This window comes from Centruroides vittatus, unplaced genomic scaffold (genome assembly GCF_030686945.1).
Source record: "Centruroides vittatus isolate TY-2023 unplaced genomic scaffold, ASM3068694v2 contig_874, whole genome shotgun sequence".
In the NCBI taxonomy this organism is placed as follows: Eukaryota; Metazoa; Arthropoda; class Arachnida; order Scorpiones; family Buthidae; genus Centruroides; species Centruroides vittatus.
The window spans coordinates 2,671,963-2,694,899 of NW_027122566.1; the positions used below are offsets into that span (position 1 = coordinate 2,671,963).

The 22,937-nt window shown below is 26.6% G+C and overlaps 2 protein-coding genes across 3 annotated transcripts in view; both read left to right on the plus strand.

Annotated features, from left to right (window-relative positions):
- Positions 1-4,206, plus strand: part of Vps4 (vacuolar protein sorting 4) — a 52,726-nt gene extending 48,520 nt beyond the window's left edge. Inside the window, exon 13 of the mRNA XM_067279476.1 lies at positions 3,991-4,206. The gene's annotated coding sequence lies outside the window, so the exon portion shown is untranslated. The remainder of the gene's footprint in view (positions 1-3,990) is intronic.
- Positions 4,207-11,809: 7,603 nt separating this feature from the next.
- The window catches only part of LOC136982917 (AP-1 complex subunit gamma-1-like), a 77,465-nt gene continuing 66,337 nt past the window's right edge, over positions 11,810-22,937 (plus strand). Inside the window, exon 1 of one of the 2 annotated variants that reach the window (XM_067279482.1) lies at positions 11,810-11,937. In XM_067279482.1, coding sequence (XP_067135583.1) covers positions 11,873-11,937 — 65 coding nt within the window. In that variant the 5' untranslated portion in view covers positions 11,810-11,872. The remainder of the gene's footprint in view (positions 11,938-22,937) is intronic. The other variant, XM_067279484.1, reaches the window with a different exon arrangement.

Below are 22,937 nucleotides of genomic sequence, written 5' to 3' on the forward strand. Positions count from 1 at the left end.
ACTGAAATGATATTTTAATTATTTGAGTTAATTATGTACAAAATCTTTTAGTCAATGTTAAATTTAATTTTTATCTGGCTAATCTATACTTTAGTTTTTGATATGATAAATTAAATTTCTTGTTAATTATTTTATAAATTATAAATATGTTTACAGCCAGTTCATAAATTTTGGTCATAGATAGATTTGTATTTTCCTCATGTTTAATTGATTCAAATATTACATAAATTACACTATTTGTCAAATGACTTATATATATTTTTTAAAAAGCTATAATTACATACATACATACATGAATTGAGTATAATTAGATGCATTAAATTTTAAACATTGATAAGTTGTGTTTGATTTGTTTTGTATGGGGTAGATATATAGGTTATTCAAACGCAGGAATGCAAATGAAGGAATTGCTATAACATGAATTATAGTAGCATATATAGTTGAACTGTGATGCCTATAAAGCAATTTAAACTTTGGGAGAAGGTTATAGCAATTCCTTTGTCTAGATTTTGCATAGTCTGTGTACATTCTTCCTAAAAAGTAAATGGAACATACATCTTTTCACTGTTTAAAATTTAATGCATCTAACTTTACAATAAGTTTATCAGATACATTTAATTCAATGAAATTATGAACAGAATTTAAGAATAAAGATTATATGCATTATTAATTTAGGACTGCTCAAATAATCAAATTAAAAATTTTAAGACTAACTGTAGTCTTCTTGCATAGCAAACAATAAACAATTTTTAAAGGCTGTTAAGTTATATAATGAACATTAAATAAAATCAGTTTAATAACAGATGTCATTAAAGAGTATTTAGTTAGATCCCATTGTGTGTAAATTAATTATAAGACTATTTCAATCAATCAAATCATTACGTACTCATGAAAATACATTTATTGCTATTTATAAGTATTACAATATAATTTTTTTTTGCTTCAATGCATACCATTAGAAAAGTTCAATGAATTCATCAGTTGCTTCATTTATAAAATATTTTGAATTCAAAGTTTATCATATTTAATTCATATTTTTAAATTACGTTGTTTGATAAATATAAATAATCAAATAATTTGTTTAAATGTTAGCTTTTAATTAATTGTTTCAACAAGTAATGTATAGACTAAATAAAAAATAAATTTTTAGAAGTTATTTTATTTAATATATTAAATAGAAACTAATTATAATATGAAAAGACTAAAAATTATAGATTGTAAAAATTCACTGGCATATTCACCTATTTTTGCCCTTTGATTAATTCTTTATTGTATAAAATATTTATATATTTAACCACATTATTTTTGTAAATTATAAAATATAATAATTTTTGTTAACACATTTTTGAATATAATAATAGATTTAAATATTTGTGTAATAAATGACTGATTACTATTTGAATTGCATGTTATTCTTATACAAAAATGTCATCTAGCCTATCTCTTATTTTTCTCTTTCTGTCCTACAGACACTAAGACAGCCTTTGTCCATACCCATTGTGAGAGTGACAGTTCTTTCGTACAATAAATAGTTGTAGATGGTACAGTCATAATTTAATGTTGTGTGAAGAAATTTCAGAATGTTGAATAGTACTGTGATGATTAGATATTATCTTCATGGCTCTATCATACAGGGAAAATTTTTTTTAAAGAAGAGTCGTCGTCATTGTTTCGACAAATGCATTTTAGATTATATATCTCGTAGGTATGTTTTGGTTGATGTTTATACTATTTTTATGAAAAGGAAAAGTACTGTACATTTAAATCTGTGTTATTAATTAATTTATAGACAGTGTAAGATCATTGTTTTAGTGTTTTCAAATTTTTTACTAAGTTTTACCTTTTTTTTTACCAATTTTTATTTTATTTATCCATTTTTACAGTCAGTTTTTAATAGTAAGCAAAGTTTTAATTTTTTATATATTATTTTATACATTTAAATAGTTTATAGTATTTTTTTTTTATTCTCAATCTCGTCCAGATTTTATAAATCAATAACAGAAATTTAAATGTACTCTTCCTATACATAAAAATATTGTAAACATCAACCAAAATGGACTGATGAGGGACATAGCACAAAATGCATTTCTGTTGAAATAATACTCTTAAAAAAAGTAGTTATTTTACCTTGTATGATAGATCCATAAAGATAATACCTAATTATCACGGAACTGCTTCAGAGTGACATATAGTGAAAACTCTTCATCTCATCAATTTCAGTTTTTAAAATAATTTTGTAAAAGATAGATCAGAAGAAGTAATTCCATTATGTAATTTTCAACATGTTCAATTTTGATGCCAATTAATTTTTCTCATTCTACAAGTATCATGCACGTGTCTTATAAATCATTTCTTTACAATATTTGAAAGTTCTAGTCAATAGAAGGAATCATAACTACAGCATAAAAACATTTTCTAGGAATTTTGTTACCAAATAAGCATTGCATAAACAATAAAAACAACTTTTGTTGAAATTTATTAGTTTTGAAAAGTGAAGGAAAATATTGAAGTACTGTTTCATGTGATGAAAACTAAATTCTAGTGGCTAAATGCTTAATAAGGAGGCAGTCTATCATTTTGAGGACCTGGGATCAAATTCAGATGGGTTGAAAATCTCCAGGAATTTTTTGGTAGCATTCCAGATATGTTAGGTTTTATCCCCACTGCCTAGCTACTGTATCGTTGGCCTGACTGATCCCATAATGGGCTTGTTAAAAAGGCCTTCTTAATGCCTTTTTTCAATAAAACTTTTAAAAATATTTTTACTTTATTTTTCAGATACTGTGTATTTAAAAGTCCTTTTCCTGTTCATATTAAGTAATAATTTCCATGGTTTCTAAATCTTATACTTATATCAAATTAAAATAATTGATGCAGTGGTAAACTGCATCAATTATTTTATTAACATTCCATTTTAATGACATTTTAAAATTTATATGGTATTTTTATAGTAATAGTGCAATATTTCATATTAATGTGTTTGTTTTATTTTGAAATTTTTAAAAGTTTTGATAGTCATTCTTTCAACTTATTTTAACATGAATTTAAATTTTTAATGTTTAGTGTTTATAGCAATGTCACAAATTATAATTTTATATTATATGAATAAATTATTAAACCTTTTCTAATACCATACTAAGGACTTACAAGAAAGTCCAATATGTAACTAATTTTTAAAAATTTTATCTACATTATTTAGAAAAAAAGTTTTAATAAAATATTCATTCTGCAATGTTAATTTAAAGTAACATTATCATGCTTATGAAGTATTACTCATATAATTACAGGATGATTAATTCCTCTAATTATCTAAAATTATTGCAAATCTTCAACTTTTGAGCTCCAGAAAATTGTTAAATATATATATATTATCCAAATAAAGCATTATGATATAAAAAATTCAAATTTTATTTTATTGTAATCAGTGCATACTTGCCAATAAAACTTCACAGATGTATTGTAACATTTTTCACTGAAGAAATTATAGTTGGCAGGCATATTTCAGTTGGTTTCTTATTAATTACTACTATTTTAAATGATGTTCAGTTTAGCTAACTTTATGAATGGTGGTCTGAATTAATGGACATTACATTACAAATCATATCCGCACATAAATACAGATTTATAACTTAGTATTTTTCAGGTAAATGTATTGTTTAGTTAAATTACTGTAATTCTTAAAATGTACTGTCATTTAGATAACTTACAGCAACTGTATACATAATAAACTTATTTATTTTATAATTTATTAATGTAAATGAATAATAATTGATCTGAGTGTGGGATATTACCTTTGGATTATTAACAGTATGTTTATTGTAGGTACTGTATTGTTATTTTGAAAATATTACTCTTTCAAGAGTTTTACATAAAATATAGGCCTACTATTGAGTATCCTATAATTTAAAAAAGTTTAAGGAATATCTGGCATTTTTTGAAATGTTTATTCTATATATATATATGTACATAATTTAAGAATGTTTGCTCTAAGCATTCAAGAAAGCAGACCCCGAAGCAGTGCGGGAATAACGTTAAGAGGAAGAAGACTTGATAATTGGAAGATAAAATTAGTAATGCTTGTCGGAGAGATTCAAAAAAGGCTAATATGAAAGCATTGTTGCTTTAATACACTTTTGTTACTTATTGTATATGCAGATGAAGGTCAATTTTGTTCATTTTTAAATATAAATAAAATGTTTAGAGTAATTTTTTATCATTTTTCTACAACCAGAAATATAATTAAACTGCAAACGTTTATCAGATTATTATTACTTTATTTCGTGAGATGGTAAATATGTACTTTTACACGCAAAAATATTCAGATCTGTTCGTTAATAAACGTTGAAAAAAATTAAATATATGTTTAACTTGATACTGCTTTGTGCATGGAGCCAGGCTTATATAAAACAATATCAAGTTAGTGGAGTATCCAGGATTTTAAGGAAATGGATGCTTCTCAGGTCAGATTCAGAGGACTAAGATACGTGTCCTTGTCGCTTTTGGAGAATGTTACTCAATTACCTTAATTACTTTAGGTAATTAATCTTAAAATATGCCTTATTATATTTATTTTTTTTTTTTTAAGTAACCAAACTGATTGCATTGGTATCAAGGGGGTGGTACAGCACCATAACTGCCACATGGATAAGCTCCTGAGGATTGTTACATCTTTATATAACATAAATACAATATACTCTTTTTCCGCTATTTTTTACTTCAATGATTTGCAAATACTGTAGAATAAAATCACTAGAATTTTTAACAATAACAATATAGAATATAATGTAAAGTTTTAGACAATACAAAAATAAATAAATCTATGTGACTTTTTAAATAAAATTTTTGTCTTTATGTGAAAAATAAGATATTATGGTACTGTACTTAGACATTATTTTACATTCGCAAAGGTTTTCACACAATTACAGTATTATGAATGCCCAAGAAAATGATACTCTGCAATTTAAGCAACAGTCCTAAAGAAATAATAATTTCATACGGTTTTCTAATGGCGTTTATTTATAATTACAGATAATTACGATGATGATGATGTAAAATTAAATTCTAAAAAAATCAAAAATGAAATTATAGAAGGAAAAAAAATTGGTTTTTATTATTGTAATTATATCATATTTATTCATTATAAAATGTATTAACGTTTGTTATGTAAACTTCCGAAAAAATTTACATCCAATCATCGGACAGAAATCTGGATACGTGTTTGAAGATGGTATTTCAACTCGATTTTTGTAAATGAAAAGATATTACAAAAGAGCTTTTAATCCCATTTCTTTTTGTTATACAGCATGTTCTATCGTCTATTTTCTGCGTGATAGTAAAAATTTTGATTAATTTATCTTCAAGATTTAAGTTTTGAATTTCCAAATCAAATCACTAATCGTCCATTGCTAACGGAAAAGTATGATGTACACTGGCAAGACACCACTAATTTGAGGTGGAGAACATATATTTTAAATTAAATGCATTAAAAATATGATTAATTCAGCCCGGCATTGTGACCATGTCACAATAAATAATTGTTCGTTCCATTTTAAATACAGTAAGACCCCGCTTAACGCAGGGGATGCGTTCCTAGATGACAGCGCTAAACGAAACAGCGTTAAACGGGGTCATCTTAACATGTAAATAAGGGGGATACGTGAAACAGAACAGAGAATAAGAAAATTTATCAGTTTTTTTTGTTTTATTTTGTAACATTTATTGTTAAATACTTTTTTATTACATTAATTATAGACTTATTTATTGCTAATATCGAAATTTATTCATAAAACATTCATGAAAATAAAAAAAAAGTTCGAGTAAAGAAGTTATGTTTGTGATGAGGAAGGTTCTTCCTCATTTGACATCTTTTGTTTCTTTGTGAAGAAGTCATCTAACGTCGTTTGCCTTTTCCTGTTTCGTTCAGCAAGCAGTTGTCGATAGCAAGACATCGCATCCATGACACTTCGTCTTGCCTTTGAACTTCTATCAAAATTGAAATCATTTTGTATAAACTGATCCATAATTTCCGTTATAGTGGCTAAACTTTTTTTAGAAAATCCGTTGAAAGTTCCTTTTGTTCCTCATCTTCAGAAACGCTAATTTCGTCATCTTCATGCACCTGTTGTTCTACTAATTCTTTTAGATCGTCGTTGGAAAAACTTTCTCCAGTTGTAACTTGCAATAATTCTTCAATATTCTGCGCATTTATATTATCCAACCCTGTTTCATTAGCTAGCTTGACAATTTCGTCGACATCAACAATGGATTCTCTTGTGTCAACATCCTTGCTTAGCTCCGGCCATACATTCTTCCATACTCCTTTCAAACATTTCTCGGTCACCTCATTCCAGGAAAGATTGATGTTGTCTACAGCGTCCATGATATTCTAGTTTTTCCAAAAATCTCTAATGGATTGTTTATCTGCTCCATCTGTTTTATCAATTAGTTGTCGGAATGTCCGCCGCAGATAATAAGCTTTAAAATTTGATATTACGCCTTGATCCCAACACTGCGTGCGATCTCGGGGAATTTCAATACTACCGTCGTAATACCGAAACAGCGTTAAGCGAGGGTCTTACTGTATAATTATTTTACATCTACAATATATGATTTATACATGTTTTAAGTTGATTGCTGCTTTTTTCAAAAAATTAAGGCTAATTCATTCCATTTTACGCCTTCTGGCTTTTTTTTTTTTTTTTTTTTTTTTTTGTCCTTATTTGCCAGTAATTCGGGGTGAAACGCCCCGAATGACAAAACGCTCCATTTGTTATATTTCTGAAATTTACGGTACATTCCATTGAAAAATATTTTTAAACAGTTGCTGGCGCAAGCTAATAGTGATAAAATTTTCACGGATATCATTCGTCCGTGGAAGAAATTGATGAAAGCAAGTTAAATTTTTGACCTTATTGTAAGAGAATCACGTTATTTAAAGCTTCTGTTTTAGTTCATTACATATAAACGAAAACTATTATGCCTATGAAAAGTAGACAATTTGATTATTGTTTTTGGAAAGTATCTCCTTTCGGTTTCGGGTTAAAGTGCCCCACATCATAATACAAAACGGGTGAGTGATTGCATTTTACAATGGGTTTGTATATTGAAACTTATGCACGAAGCGTTAATCTAAGAAGCGTGTGTTTGAAATTATAGTGGTAATAGATAATAGAATCAGTAATGTTGTATGATATTTATTTTCTTGCAATAACTAAGCTTAAGTAGGGCATTTTTCCCACTGTCCCTAATTCTAATTTATATTTAACTACACAAACAAAATTTTAAACAATTCAACAACAAATTACTGAAATAATACGAAACCCATCGATAACAAAAAAATTAGGTTTATGTGTAACGCATCTTTTAAATACAATAGATACCTTTCGATGTTTTGGGCCATTGTGTTTACCAAATTGAATGTTTTATTACAACTGAACGATGAGGTTTACTTAATCTTATTTAAATATCATTCAAATCAGAGAGTTATATTAATTTGTTTATTATTCTGCCTCAATTTCAATGAGCTTTGCATTACGGAAAGCATTGAAACGGAATTTAATGCCTTGCATAGATTCGAATCCTTCCGATTTTATGGCATTATCTCAAGGATAGTGTGTTAAGTCAATCCAAAAGCTTTTATGTGCTCGAGCCATCTGTCACGTTTGAAATCTTCATATCTCAAGAGACGTTCGAAATCTAGAATAAGATTGAAGACCGCTGATGTTGAGGACTTATTGGAACATATGGAAGTCAGTTCAATATATAAATGACTTAACATACTGATTATCCACATATTCTTTTGCTTCACATTCACTTTCATTCTGATGTCTGCTTACATTTTGTACATATACTTATTTATAAATAAAATATATGTTCTCCACCTCAAATTAGTAGTGTCTTGCGCCTGTACATCATACTTTCCAGCTAGCAATAGAGCCGTGCCGGTCATATATTAACTGCTTTCAGGGGAAAAGTTTTGAATTGAAATAACGTGACTGCCAGAGAAACCGGAAGATTGTATATAGTTAATCGGTGTCCTCCTGCCCTAGCTTTCCATGTCTGTCTCCATATTAATTTATCTAATTCCGTTCTCGAGATTAAGGAATGACAGGCAGGCGGATGATGGTGGGAATTTATAGGTCTACAGCTCCTATTCGGTCGAAAACCAGCCTGCTCTACCGGAATGTTCTCAAAAATTGTATTGCTTAATCTGTTGTAAAGAAGTATCTCTAAAAGCTTATACATCACACTCAAGAGTGAGATAAGTCGATAACTCTCTGGTCTATCATTAGATTTTCCATGTTTTAAGATAGCTATGATTTTAGTTTGTTTCATAGCGAAAGGAATATTACCTTTCTTACGAAAGGTAATATTCCTTTATTTCTTACTGACATCTTACAAGGTAAGATGTCAGTAAGAAATTCTTTACTTACAAGGTAAGTAAAGAAGCGAGCCAACCATTGCTTAGTGTACTTGTGGCTGTGTAACAGGAATTCGGGATGGACACCATCATTTCCAGGGGCTTTACCAGCTTTTATTTGTTTAAGAGTAGCAGAGATTTCTTCAGTAACAAAGGGTAGTGAATACGCTGTATCATTTATACATTTAGCTTTGATGGACGTAAGCTCTTTTTTAATCTTAATTGTGAATTCTCGATCTCTAGGAGCTCTAGATATATTTAGTATGTGTTCTGCAATACTATTTGGGGTAATCAAGATTTCTCTACCTTGTTTGACGGTTGCTCCTTCCAATCTTCTAAGCAGAGACCACGCCTTCCTACTTGACTTTGTAAAATCCAAATTTTGTACAGTGTTTATTCATCTAAAGCGCCTGGCGTCATCTAAGTTATGAAGTAATTCATCTCCTATTGAAGTAATTCACCTTCTCCCTCAAGATTGCCAGATTCTAGGAACTTCCTATACAGTGATTCACTTTTTTCACTCCATCCGGGGATATAAATCTTGCGGTATCCTCTAGGTATATATTTTTTGATTACACTAAACAGTGCCCCAACAAACCTTTTAAAGTTGTTGGATGTAGGTGGGATCCACCCCAAATATTTGTCAAGATCTCTTGAGAACAAAGTCCAGTTAGCCTTATTAAAAGTCCATCTTGCGCGTGGTATACTATTTACTATAGGGATACTAAGTCCAATTCCGATAATTATTGGGCGGTGCTGGCTATGCGGGAACTGATTTAAAACTGTGTGTAGCTGGTAACGGTTGTCTATTTTTATCTAAAAACACAAAGCACAAATCAGGATTATATTCACGACCCCAAGCGCTGGACCTAAGGGTGCATCCAACTTTAGCAGAAGATAAAGATTAGTTTTCTCTGCCCATTTAATTACCATGTTACCATTTTGATCAATGTCACGGTATTTCCACCATTCATGGTGGCTGTTGAAGTCTCCCAAGTAGACACCAGGATGAGGTAATTGTGGTATGACGTGTTCTGGCCAAATTGTAGTGGAGGTTTATAGATATTGCTGACTGTAATTTGGCCAACCTGTAACATTTGTGCTCTTTTTTCCCCCTGCTTTTTGTTCCTTTTACTAATTAGATCTGTAGCCATACGCTAAATAAATAAATATAGGTCTACAATTTTTTTTTCAAATCTCAGCCCAATTATAGGTCTACAGTTTTTTCCAATAAACAAAATACATTACTATTTTCACGAAAAATAATGTTTTTGTCGATGTAGTAACGACTTGTTGTATATTTCAACGAACTGTTGAATATTTCAATACTAAGTTAATTTACATTATCAACGTGTATGTGAATACTAGCAAAAAATAAATCTTCTAACTGATTGAATTGATCTAAGATTTCTTTGTATCAATCTAAATACATTTATAATGCATGTAATTCGAAGTTTTTGTGATTTAGACAATTAATCAGCTGAATATAGTTTATGTATTAAGATCAGATTTTTAAAAAATTAAAATAAAAAAATATTTTTTATCCTGTATATAAAACAACGCAAAAGAATTTGAGAAAAATTAAAATTACAAAGAGGATAACAAATTTGTGTGTAAGAATTTTAAATTAAAATAAATGAAAAATACTCTAATCATTAAATTGACTTTAATGTAATTACGATCAGTTTAAACTTAAATGTAATAATTATTAATATTTTTTATTTCGGGACATTTCATTATAAAAATGCCAATGGTTAAACAATAGACTTATCAATTTTTAATAATGAAATGAATCAAATCATAAATTTCTGTCTTACTTCGAATGAAGGTGTTACACGAATCAAGGTTAAAGTTTTTCCTGTGTCATCCTCCAATGTTGCATAAATTCGAACAGTAGAAATGCTGGCATGAAGTTCTGTTCATTTAAATTGAGAAGCGGTATTTAACAACATTGAGAATGTCAGAACACGAATAGATAGGAAAAAATTCGTCAACATCGACGAAGGATCCTCATCAGGGTGGATCTATAAGAGGGGATACTCATCAGTGTGGATTTATAAGAGGCTACAGGGGCTTCAGTCCTCCTCGATAACAAAAAAAAAATTAAGATTTATTTGTTCGAACTTCAAACCGTTGCTTTTAAAAACATGATAGCAAATGTGATTTATCAAACTATCCACAGTACAATCGTCTTCCGTATGTTAATAAAAGGTTCTTATTTATTATTCAAATATTTTAAATTTTTTACTTAATTATTAAAGAGGAGCAGGAATGATAGGGATCCTCCACCGATTCCCTTCATTTTTGCTCCTCTTTAAAAATACTGTTATAAAATGGAACGATACGCGCGACATATTGTAAACATTTTTTTCGAACTTTAAAATCTATGAATCAGATTCGAGTGATTATTTAGAATGTGCAAACTCTGTTTTCTTGTTAAAAAACATTATACGCTTCGTATACTAAACTGTTGTGTACTAATTAATGTCCTAATTAGTGACGTTAAAACTTTTTCAGATTGTTTCAATTGAAAGTTTCATCGTTTATACTCACATTTATATGACAGGTAGGTCGTGTTAATAACACTTTGCATTCCCTTTGTTACTTTATCTTTAATTAATTAACAAATTTAAACAGTAATGCATATTTTACGTTAATATTCGTGTACAAATATTAAAAGCATTAATATAATATTTATTAATTAGAAAGCTATATTATATAGGGTGGCGAATAAGGATCGTAAATTTTGTTTAGATCGACTTGTTCTTCATTTATAAAATGGTTAAAAACGTGTAAAAATTAAATTAAGTGTATTTTTTCATTTAATTTAGTTAGTTAATTGTAATTTAATCTTTACGATAGTTAACTGACTGTCGAATCACCCTGTACTGTATATTAACATAACGTCAATTAAGCGCAAGATAGTACAGATAATCAAATTCAATATTTATAATTCTAATTGGTTATTAAAAAATTAAATTAAATAGGTTCATTTTTAAACATTTTATTCACAACAGTAAAGGCGTGAATTTATTTTAAAAATAAACGAATATTCGTTTTATTTATTTCCTATTAAAAAAAAACTATCATACGACTGCCCGTTAACAGACAAACGCCTTCAATATATTGAATTATTCTATTGTCGAAGAATGCAGAAATAACAAGTTAAAGTGGAAATAAAGTGCAAAGGTCAATTGATAAAATTCTTGTAAACATTGTTTTATTTTAGTAGAAAAACTTGAAAAAAAAAATAATAATTTAAATCATTTATCCTCAATACTTATAAATTATATAATAATTGAAAACTTACAGATTTTATCTGGAAGTATATATAAAGCGATACTTACATAAGACAATTTTAAAACAATAACGTTGTTCGAAACCATTATACAGTATATAGAGCAACTGTTAAGTTGCGATTCAGCATTATCTCTTGAGGCTGCCACCAGCGAGATGCCTAGTTTTTACTTTAAAGTTAAATCTCGTGATACTGGGGAGGAGAACACAATAGAAACAGGGTAAGCTCGTTTATATATTATAAAAACAAAAATATTTTTAAATATAAAACTAATTACTGAATAGTTTAGTTCAATTATAACTTAATGAAATAGTTTCTATCAACGTAAACATATACAAATAGTTTCAGAACACGTATGAAGTCTCCACTATTTTAATAATTTTTACGTATTTCTATATGAATATATTTCGTGGTAAATAATATATATTTATCACGTTTTTATATTTAAATAACATTATCAAACTTTGAACTTGTCGGGAGTAATTGTAAATGAATCAAACATAAGTTTAATTCAGTACAGGCAATAATGTAGTGATATATTGTAAGTTATTTATACAAAAATTATAATATAGCAGATAAATAATATTATATTTCAATTCGTTTAATTAATTAATTTTTTTTGTCTCAATATTAAGATAACGAAGTTGTTTAATGATAAAATCGATTATTATAGTTATTATCATATTAAAATACTTTTAAACACAATCTTTGATTATTCAGGAAGCTTTAAAATTTTAAAAAAATAAAGGAAAATTTTATGGTTTCTAACGTATAGTGATGATAAAAAAAATTCTAATTAGAATATATCTTGCGAAAGATGCTACTTTTCGCTTGAAAGACTGCATTTACGTTGCTAAAAATATTAAATTGACTTTAAATAATCGACTTTTTAAATGTTTAAATTGTTAATACAAAAATAAAGTGATTTTGTGCGTTAAATTCTGTGAAAATAATCGATTCTGGTACAAATGAATTGAATAAAATATCAATTTTAAAAATATACATGCAAAAATTTTCTTTAAAGGGAATAAGTCATTTGCAGTTTATAATTGAAAGGAGTTAGAAAGTATCTATATGAACTAAACGCATAATTTAGAGAAAATGTCCTGTCATTTTAATTACATTATTTTGTGTTTAAGAATTTGAAAAGTATGCATCAAATATCTGGAATTTGTAAATTATTATTTAATTTCTCTCTTATAAACTAAAGTTAAATCTAGATTACATTCTTAATTAATTATATTAACTGTGATAACTATAAAAGATAGATTATTAGAAGTTTAAATAAGAATCAGATTATTTTATAAAATAAACATTGTATTAATTCTTAGAAATTAATAAATTATTTCAATTAATTGTTTAAAATGGAATACTCTTAAATTAAATTTCAATTAAATCTTAAAATGGAAATGTTAAATTTTTATTTTTAATTAAAAATAAATATTCAAAATTTTCACTACATTACAATTAAACTTTAATTAATTAAACTTTAATATCAGATAAAATTAAATTCTTAATTAATGTACTGTATATTATTATATGGAAATTATAATAATCAATCGAATTCTAAAAATAAAGCAAAAATATTTAAATAATAAAATTTAATCCTATTGTACTGTGTTCCATACAATAATAATCACAAATGTATAGAAAATATGATGAAATTGTATAGATTTTATCAACAATATAAACTAAAAGTGCTGGTTTAAAAAAACATATTTGTATATAATATAATTACCTTCAAATTTTCCAATGTTATTTGAAAAAGGAAGTGGGTGAGTAATACAAATTACTATAGGAAAAGGAAGTGAAAGCCTTAAAAATGAAAATCTTTATTTCAAAATATTAGTATCTAACAATTGCTTCAGCATAAAGTAAAAATTTTGTTATATTGTATCAACTCATGAGATTTTGAATATTTTAAGTATGATAAAAATATGTTCAGTAGAATTGATTAAGCCATATTTGTTATTGAGTGCAGAGTCTGATTTGCACACCAAACACATAAGGTAAACAAGCTGCAGCTTAACACATCACATTATAAGACTGTGTTAGAACCTCACATTTTTACATTTATTATTTAGTAGTAGTGAATAATCTGTTATATGTTATAGCTTAAAGCCACAAGTCTAAGTCCAGCCCTGATTGAGTATTATGTAAAGAATTATAATTAATTGCCCATATTTTCAATTCAAATTATTGTCAAAACTTAATCTAGTTCAATCAAAGTATCATAATCCCATTTTAGACCATTAAATCTTGTTAAAGCTAAATATGACTTTAAAATGAAGACCGAATTAATAATTATCATGATTAATATTTGTATTGATTTACTTATTCATAATTTGTTCACATTGCATACATGAATTTCTAATTGTTATGATTATTATATTTAAAATTTTCACTATATTTAGGATAATTTAACTAAAAGCGAAATAAATAATTAAATATTCGAATATTTAAGTAGATTTATCCTTTTTTGTCCTATATTTCAAACTGTTCAGATGTTTCAAAAATCAATATTGAAAACACACGCATACATAGGTTAATTGCCTGAACAAATAATATCGAATTGATACGTAGGTTTTAATGAAATTTGATAGAAAAATATCGAAAATTAGTATATTTAAAATAAAATTAGTATTGAATTATTACGAAAAACGAAATTTTACATAAATGTTTTTAAAAACTACGTTTTGAAGGTAAAATTGTGTCAATGGGGATACTGAATCCCTTCTAACCCCCTGTCATAAACTACATACGTCTGTATAACAGAATATAACGATATTTTTGTCTTTAAAATAACTTTAACCTTTAACCAAATTATAAAAAATGTTTAGAATTAAGGGATTATCCATAAATTACGTAACGCCTATCCTTAACTGTACTAAGAATAATACACAACACCGGGTAGGAATGTTACATTATTTTATTAATTAGTTTAAATATATAATGTACAAAGTAGCGACATAAACAGTACCTTTGCTATACAACACTTCATTAAAAAATTAATCATTTTGTTACCCTAGAGTTGAGACCGTAGCATTACATAACGTTTTTGTAAACATTGCGCCCCTGTAACGCATTGTAACGATTATCTGCATACTTACGCACCCATATATGTGTTACGTAATTTATGGACAGTCTCTAATGTTCTAAAATATTGTTTATAATATGGTTAAAGAGTTGATGTACTTGATTCTAAAATGACCATGAGCTGGATTTAAACGTGTTGCGGCCCTAAATATGACATACAATAGGTCATACGTTCTTCATAAAATAATACTAAATAATAGGCGTTAATGTTTCTTTATGGGGACAGAGAGAGGCCTTAAAGCTTATTTGTAAATCCAGCCGTGTATGTCCGGACATTTGCGCAATGGATCATTTTTTAAGAATATTTTGAAATTTTAGAAGCGACTAAAAGGATTCTAAAGGTTAAATTACTCCTTATTTTCTAAAATTCAAGTTAAAAGTCTACTTTAATGCTTTTTTTAGTGTATTTAAAATGCTAGCTCTGCTAATCATTTGAATGTTCAATGTGGCTTTTATTTTTAAAGAGTTGTTTTCCTTAATTTTTTAAATTCTATTATTTATTAATTAATAAATAAATGTAACTTTAAATAAATTATAATCGCAAAATTTTTATATATTGAAATAAATGCCTCATTTTCCTCATTAAACCTAAAGAGAATTGTATTGACTACAACAAAAATATAAAATTTATTTATTTATTTTTAGTTTAATACAAAATAAAAGTATTAAATAGTAAAAATGTTTTAGTGACTACAATAATGGAATTGTCTACCAATAATTATTTTGTGAATAATATTTTTATTTTTAATGTAAAATAGGTTTTTCTTTTTCGAAGAAATTTACCTTTATCATTCTTTTTAATTTATTCAACTACAACTGTATTTTATTTCATAACTAATTGTTGTTTTCTATTATTTAATGTTGTAATTCATATGTACAGTACTTCCATGATTCTTCCTATTCTTTTAGTAAGTACTGTATATATATATATATATATCATATTATCATATTATTAGCATTTATAATATTTAAATGACAAATGAATTTTATCAAAATATTTAAAATAATCTTTTTAACTTAAACAATTTTTGATTAATGTTACCGTAGGTGCCAAGATGGCGACTCGTCTCTGATTTCAGCAAGGAAACAGTGGGACGCACGTTCTAACCTAACCTAACCTAACCTATTCTAATAATTTGGTTGCTAATAATTATGGTAATTTGTTAGAATAGGTTAGGTTAGGTTAGAACGTCCATTGTTTCCTTGCTGGAATCAGAGACGAGCCGCCATCTTGGCATTTAAAGAAACATTAACCCAATTTTTATTTATTATCTTTAATTTAATAAATAAAATAAGGTGATTTGATTTCGGTTTAGTTTGTATTTATTTATTTAATAATTAAAAATGCGTATTATTAATATTATTCTATTTTAATACTTTAATATACAGTCGAACCTCCCATAACGGCCACCTCTAAACGGCGGCAATTTTTTATATTTCCATTAGTGACCGTTGTTAAGAGGTTTGAGTGTATATGAAATACCTTGTAAACTATTGTAAAATATTTTATAAATATCACAAAACTTTGTAATTCTTTTGATTACATATGAGAAAAATCAATTTAACAAAATGAGAACTTATTTTTTGTTATCCATTCCTTATACGCTAATATATAACAAAAATGAAATTTTTAAACAATAAATATGCAAATTAAATTGAGTCCGATTATGGAATGATTTAAATTTGAAAAGGAAAATCATTATGTTCCGCCAATATGTGAATGTAATTTACTTCTTAACGTTTTGCAGTCAAACTTGCACGCAATTTTGAATTGCTAAATAAATAAAAACTTCACAAATGTTAATGAATTATAATGGATTCATGTGTTCTAATCGATTATATTTGATTCGAATTTGAGTCTTAATTAAATAGTAATGTTAAAGTTTAGTTTTATCGCTGAACTTTAGAGGGAGGGAAACAGAAAATGGAATGCTTTTTCTCAAGAAATTTGGAAAATTATCAATCAATTTTTCAAACTTAAGAGATAATTATTATAACTTCGATCAAAAAATCTCTGCTTGGAGGTTTAGAATATATTTTCGAATATATAACAAACTCATCTCCAAAAATGGCTACGTCCTAACGACGGCCGCATCTAAGCAGAGGCCTTCTTTTCAAGAACTTTTTTCTGAAGGAAAATTCATCCAAACCTGTAAATAACGGTCATTCCTAACACCTGATATTTTTCATGTTCCTGTCGATGATCGTTGTTCAGAGGTTTGACTGTATACTTTGTATATTTAGAATTATAAAAAAAAAAAATTAGAATAATTCAGAAAATTAGCGTTTTTTAACAATTTCAACGTGAAATCAATACCGAAATTTAAATATACTTCAGTAAGGATAAAATGATTACGTGTATTTGAGATCCATACAAAAATAAATTAGAAAAAAATCGAATTTCAGTTTTCTAGATGTACGGCACAAATTATACTGAAGAGAATGTGCTAATTTTTAATCTGTTAATTGTTATTCATCATTTAGTATTATTTTCTATCTTTATCGAAACAATATTTCCATTTAAAAAAATTTAAAATTTAGAGAAGAGACGACTTGAAAACATTTTTACAAGTGGATAAGAAACCTCTAATAAAGGTCAAAGTGGCCTTAGTATTTTTGATGTGTTTTAGTATTGATCACGGCATTTATATAAATGTATAATGTGATTTTTGCTTTTAAAAGATTGTTTCTTTAATATCTTATCATATTTCTCAATGAAAATGAATATGCAATACGCACTTAACCATAGAATCCACGTGGATTTCGCGCTAGTCTTGCCGCAAACAGTCCTATAAATCTATTCTACCGTTGCAAATAAAAATTAGCAACGGTAAAATACCAAACAAATCTTTAACCGATTTGTAATTTAGTACAGAACAAACAAGGGGTAATGTAATGAAATAAAAAGAAATTCATTGTTATTAATTTTATTCCAATTGTAAAATGTAAAATGATTATGCGTGGACATGCGGTGTTGAAGAAATATTGTATTTTGACATTGTTTGATTTCATACTCTTTTGCCATTACATTTGCTTTGTATTTGACAAAACTGCTATCTGGTATTGTAGTTAAAGGTTATTAAAATACTGTCTTGACTTTGTTTTGTTCAAACATTTAGGTAAGTTCACTGTACAGTTATAATATAAAGTTAAGTTGCCATATTTTCCCAGCTTACTGTATTGTTTACTTTTGATATTTTAAAAAAATTCACTTTTAATAGGAAAATGATAGCCGAAACTGGTATTCTAAAAACAACTTACAGATTTTAAATTTGATATTAATGTATACATATTAGATTCGTTCATAAAAGTTATAATACACACTCATACATTGTAACCTATATATTATTATGGCAGATACTTTTTTTTTATAATTCTAATGCACTATCTCTTATCCTCTTGTTACTTTTAATTTGAGTATTTTGTTATATGGTGATGTTAAAGGTTACACATATTCTCTATTCTGAACCATAGAATCCAGTGATTCCAGTTTAAATCATGAACATAGATAATCATGTTTATCATGATGTACACATTTCAATAATAAAGTGACTTGAGTAAGTTGTGATTTTTAAGTAGAATACAATAAATTGCAAAATATTGATTTTACTTTGAAAAATGTCTTAGTAGTTTTTATCATTAATACTACAACAATAAAGTTAATGTTTGTAGGAACTTAAAACTTTGCCTGTTCTGTATTTACAGGTCTATAAATTATAAATAAAGAACCTAATACTTTAGTCCAATATGTCTATATTTGTGTCAAAAGTCAAACTCATGTTGAGAAAACAATAACAATAATTTCGTTTATCTGACAATTTAATAAAATATATAAACAATTTATTTTAACAATTACCATATTTATATTGACATCTCTCGGTTTCCATTATCAAAACAATCGTTTAAATATTCTATAAACATTTTAATTTATAAACAATTAATAATTATTGTTTGCTATAAAATACAGTATAATAAAATACAAAAATATGTATTAGTTTGATTAATAAAAAATAATAAAACACTATTTTATATTGAGGATATTAATAATTTGGAGAGATAATTATCTAATTAAGCTCCCGAATCTAATCTTGTGTTCCAGAATTGAACATAGCTCCAATAAATTGACAATGATTTTCTTATTATTCCTGCTAATGTCAGAAATAAAATTTGTTTATAAGATTTATAAATATTTCTTTATAATAAAAAAAATTTTCAAACTATAAATATATTCTATTATTAATTTTCTCTGTTCTCGAACAGGGCCTTAAGGAGACCATTAGAACGTCCGATAATTTTAAATTATACTATATAAAATTTGAATAGCAACAAAAACTTAAAAGTTGAATTCTGATTTTAAAAAAGTATTTAAGTTTAAAAAACACAAAGTCACTAGATGAAAGTTAAAAAAAAAATACGTGTGGCTCTATCTGTTATGAGATTTTATTTAAAAATAACTTTTATATTATTAATTAATATAAAAAGGAAAATGGCTTAATTTTGAGGGTGCAAATGAGTTTTTAAAAATGCTGTAAATGCAATAACGAGTAAGATTTTTATTAAGTCCGACTCCACTCGACTCTATCTAGTGCCTTGGACTTTTAATCACCAAAATTTAATAGCATCAATACTCCTTATATGTAAGTTACCGTTCCAAATTTCGTTTCTTAATCTTTACTCTATCCTGAGATATTAAACGAAACACACAAACACACACACATACATGTCCCGGAAATGTTTGATTTTTTGGTTCAGGGAGTCTCAAAACGTAGAGATTTGCAATAGGCCCAGAGGGCCAAACTTAAAACGATTAAAATAATTTTCTTTGTTATGTATATACATAACAGCGGAAAAGAAAAAATGCATACAAAATAACTTCCAAACAACGGCCATTTTTTACGTTCCTGTCAGTTTATAGGTTTGACTGTATAAAAGTATATATATATATATATATATATATATTAGACAATACCACGTAGACCACGTAGACAATACCTCGATCCCCTTAGTGTACTGTACAATATGTACTTTTTGCAACCTCTTTCCCCTTTAACTGCACACATAATGAACGAATTACTCCTAGAAGTAAAAATTTTATGCTTAAAATCTTTGGTTAATATTACCTTAGGTAGCCAAGATGGCGGCTCGTCTCTAATTCCAGCAAGGAAACAGTGGGACGTACGTTCTAACCAAACCTAACCTATTCTAATAAATTACCATAATTATTATCAACCAAATTATTAGAATAGATTAGGTTTGGTTAGAACGTGCGTCCCACTGTTTCCTTGCTGGAATTAGAGACGAGCCGCCATCTTGGCTACCTAAGGTAACATTAACCAAATCGTTAAAAAAAAAATCCAGAATTATAACGTGGATATCGATCTTAGAATCTTCTGATCGAAAAGAAAGTAAATCATTCTCAGCAATAACTTACTTTAATTGATTACACGCTTTTATTCTGATAATTTTCAATAATTGATCACACATATTCAATATTAAATTTCTAATATTGGAAACAATAAATGGGTAGTTTCTTATGTAAAATCGAAGAAAATCTTAATAATTTAGATCTCAAAATAAGAAAATTCCCTGAAAAAATAATACATAAATAATATGGGTAATAAATAAATTATTATTCATTCAATTTAATAAATTAATTTAATATTTTATTCTGATAAAAATTCTAATAAAGAATAAAATTATAGAATGGCTATACTCATTGCAAATCAATAATTTTTATTATTGTAGACACTAAAATATTGTATTTTTCTGCTATATTTTAAATATTTTTTCTTTTTTTTTGTTTCTAGATATTTGTTTTGTTAAAATAAAATTCTTTTATAAATAAATAATTCAGACATTTAATAGAACTGATATTTTGCTTACATATTGTTCCGCAAATTCTTTAATATATATATATATATATATTTCCAATTATTTAAATAAAGAACAGGAAATTTAAAGTAAATCTTGAAATAACAGGGATGACGTTATATTAATAATTATTCTATTATTTGCAAAGTTCCATCTCGTTGCTTCAACATCTACCTTACATAAATTTTCGAGTAAAGTATCGTTTCTAAGTAAATTTCGTATATTAAATCGAATTTTTACAAAATCAGAGTTGAATTTTCTTTGCAGTTGATTATTTATTTATAATATTCAATCGAGTTAGGAAAAATTAATTAAGTCTCTACTGACAAGAAGAAATTTACTATGCTGAGAATTAATACGATGAGTAAGGTTATTTTAGTCAGGTTACTGAATTTTAGTTTTAATTTAGAAAATTAAAACTAGGACAATGTTGAGTAGATTATTTTTTACCATAAAAAATCCATTTTAAACTATAGATTTTCCATCATTTTATAGTCTTACATTTCTTTTAAACTTGATTATTTTACAATTAGATAATATTTTACTTCAAAATTTATTAATGTTTGGATATAGACAAATTATTACAGCACTATTGATTTTAATATATTTTAACAAGCAATAAATTATAAAAAATAATAATAATTTAAGAAAATTTGTTCTTTTATATTTTAAAATATAGCTAATATTACATAATATCTGTGCATGAAGTCAAATTTTATATAGTATTTATATTCTTGTTAAACTATAAATGATCTTCAATATTTTAAATATTTAATTTAAGATTAAAAAGTATTTTGTAAATTAAAATTAAATATTTTGTTACAAAAGTTATATAGCAGAAAACTTAAATAATGAGTTGAAATTTTGTTAAAAGTGGAATATTCATTAATAATTGTCATTCTTCTTATTATAAATTCTATTTAATAAACTGATAAGAAAATATACTGAATAATTTTTAGAATAAAAAAAAAATTTGTTTAAAACTGTTAAATATCTTTAATCTAAAAGTAATTATAACTCGTCTGTATTTTGTTTCAAATATATATAATTTAACTAAGTTATACACACTAAATGATAAAAATAATAAGAAAATTTATTAAAACAAATAAATTAATTAATCAGAAACATCAAATAGAGGAATAATTCTTTACATCAAAGAAAATCTTTCGAAAGAATTATTTCAAACACTAAATAAAAAATGGCATTTTTCTCAGATACTGGATGGATATGAGATTTTATGATGAAATGAAAAGCTTTCCAGATTGAAATCTTCATATGAAAATTGCACTTAATAAATTGAATTGAAGAGTCAGGACTTTATAATAATACAAATGTTTTTTTCTGTTATCGTAACAAGATACAGTCGAACCTCTAATAACGATCACCTCTCAACAACGGACACCTCTAAACAGCGCTCATCTCCGAACAAGAACACTTTTATGTTACTATTTCTTTTTCTTTCGTTTATAAGCTATATTTTATACATTCTCTAATATCATTATTTATACTTTAAGAAACTGAATAAAGCAAACTTTATTTTTCTAAGTAAATAATTAAAAATTTACTTATAGAAAGATTGAATAAATATTAAATTTGCATCTCAATTATGGACATTATATTGCGTATGATTGGCAATTTAGATAATGAAAGGATTTAAACTTGAAAGCAAGGAAGTTATTCTAAATGTTATAATTTAAGAGGAAATTCGGTTGGAATCTGTTCTTAATGCATCTGATGAAGTAAGGAAACATCCCAACTGGATTTTCAACTGGAAATCTGGGACTGTCCCGGAAAACTGGTAAACATGCTTATCCTACATACGGTATATGACATGAAGAAATAATAGCAAAAAAATAAAGAATTAATAGATAACTTTCGTTAATTAATCGCAGTGTAAACATTTTAAAGCACAAATTATCAATGCTCATTTTCAACAAGTAATTAAAATATAAGAGATCCAGAGAAGGAATAAAAATAAGACGGATAAACATCAAAAAATACTTTAGTAGACATTCATATTACATAAGCAGTGACAGAGATATTCGATTCTAAAGGTCGTCAACTTCTAAATGATAGCACTTAATAAATGAAAAAAGAAAAAAAAATTGAAAATTGCGCCCGAAAGCGAATTCCAAACTTGAAATGTTTACTTGAAACACCTTTAGAACTTAATAAGTTTGTTAATAATTCGATTTTAAATTTTACATTTAAAAAAATATAAGAATGATTATTCACTTTATCATTTTTTCCTTG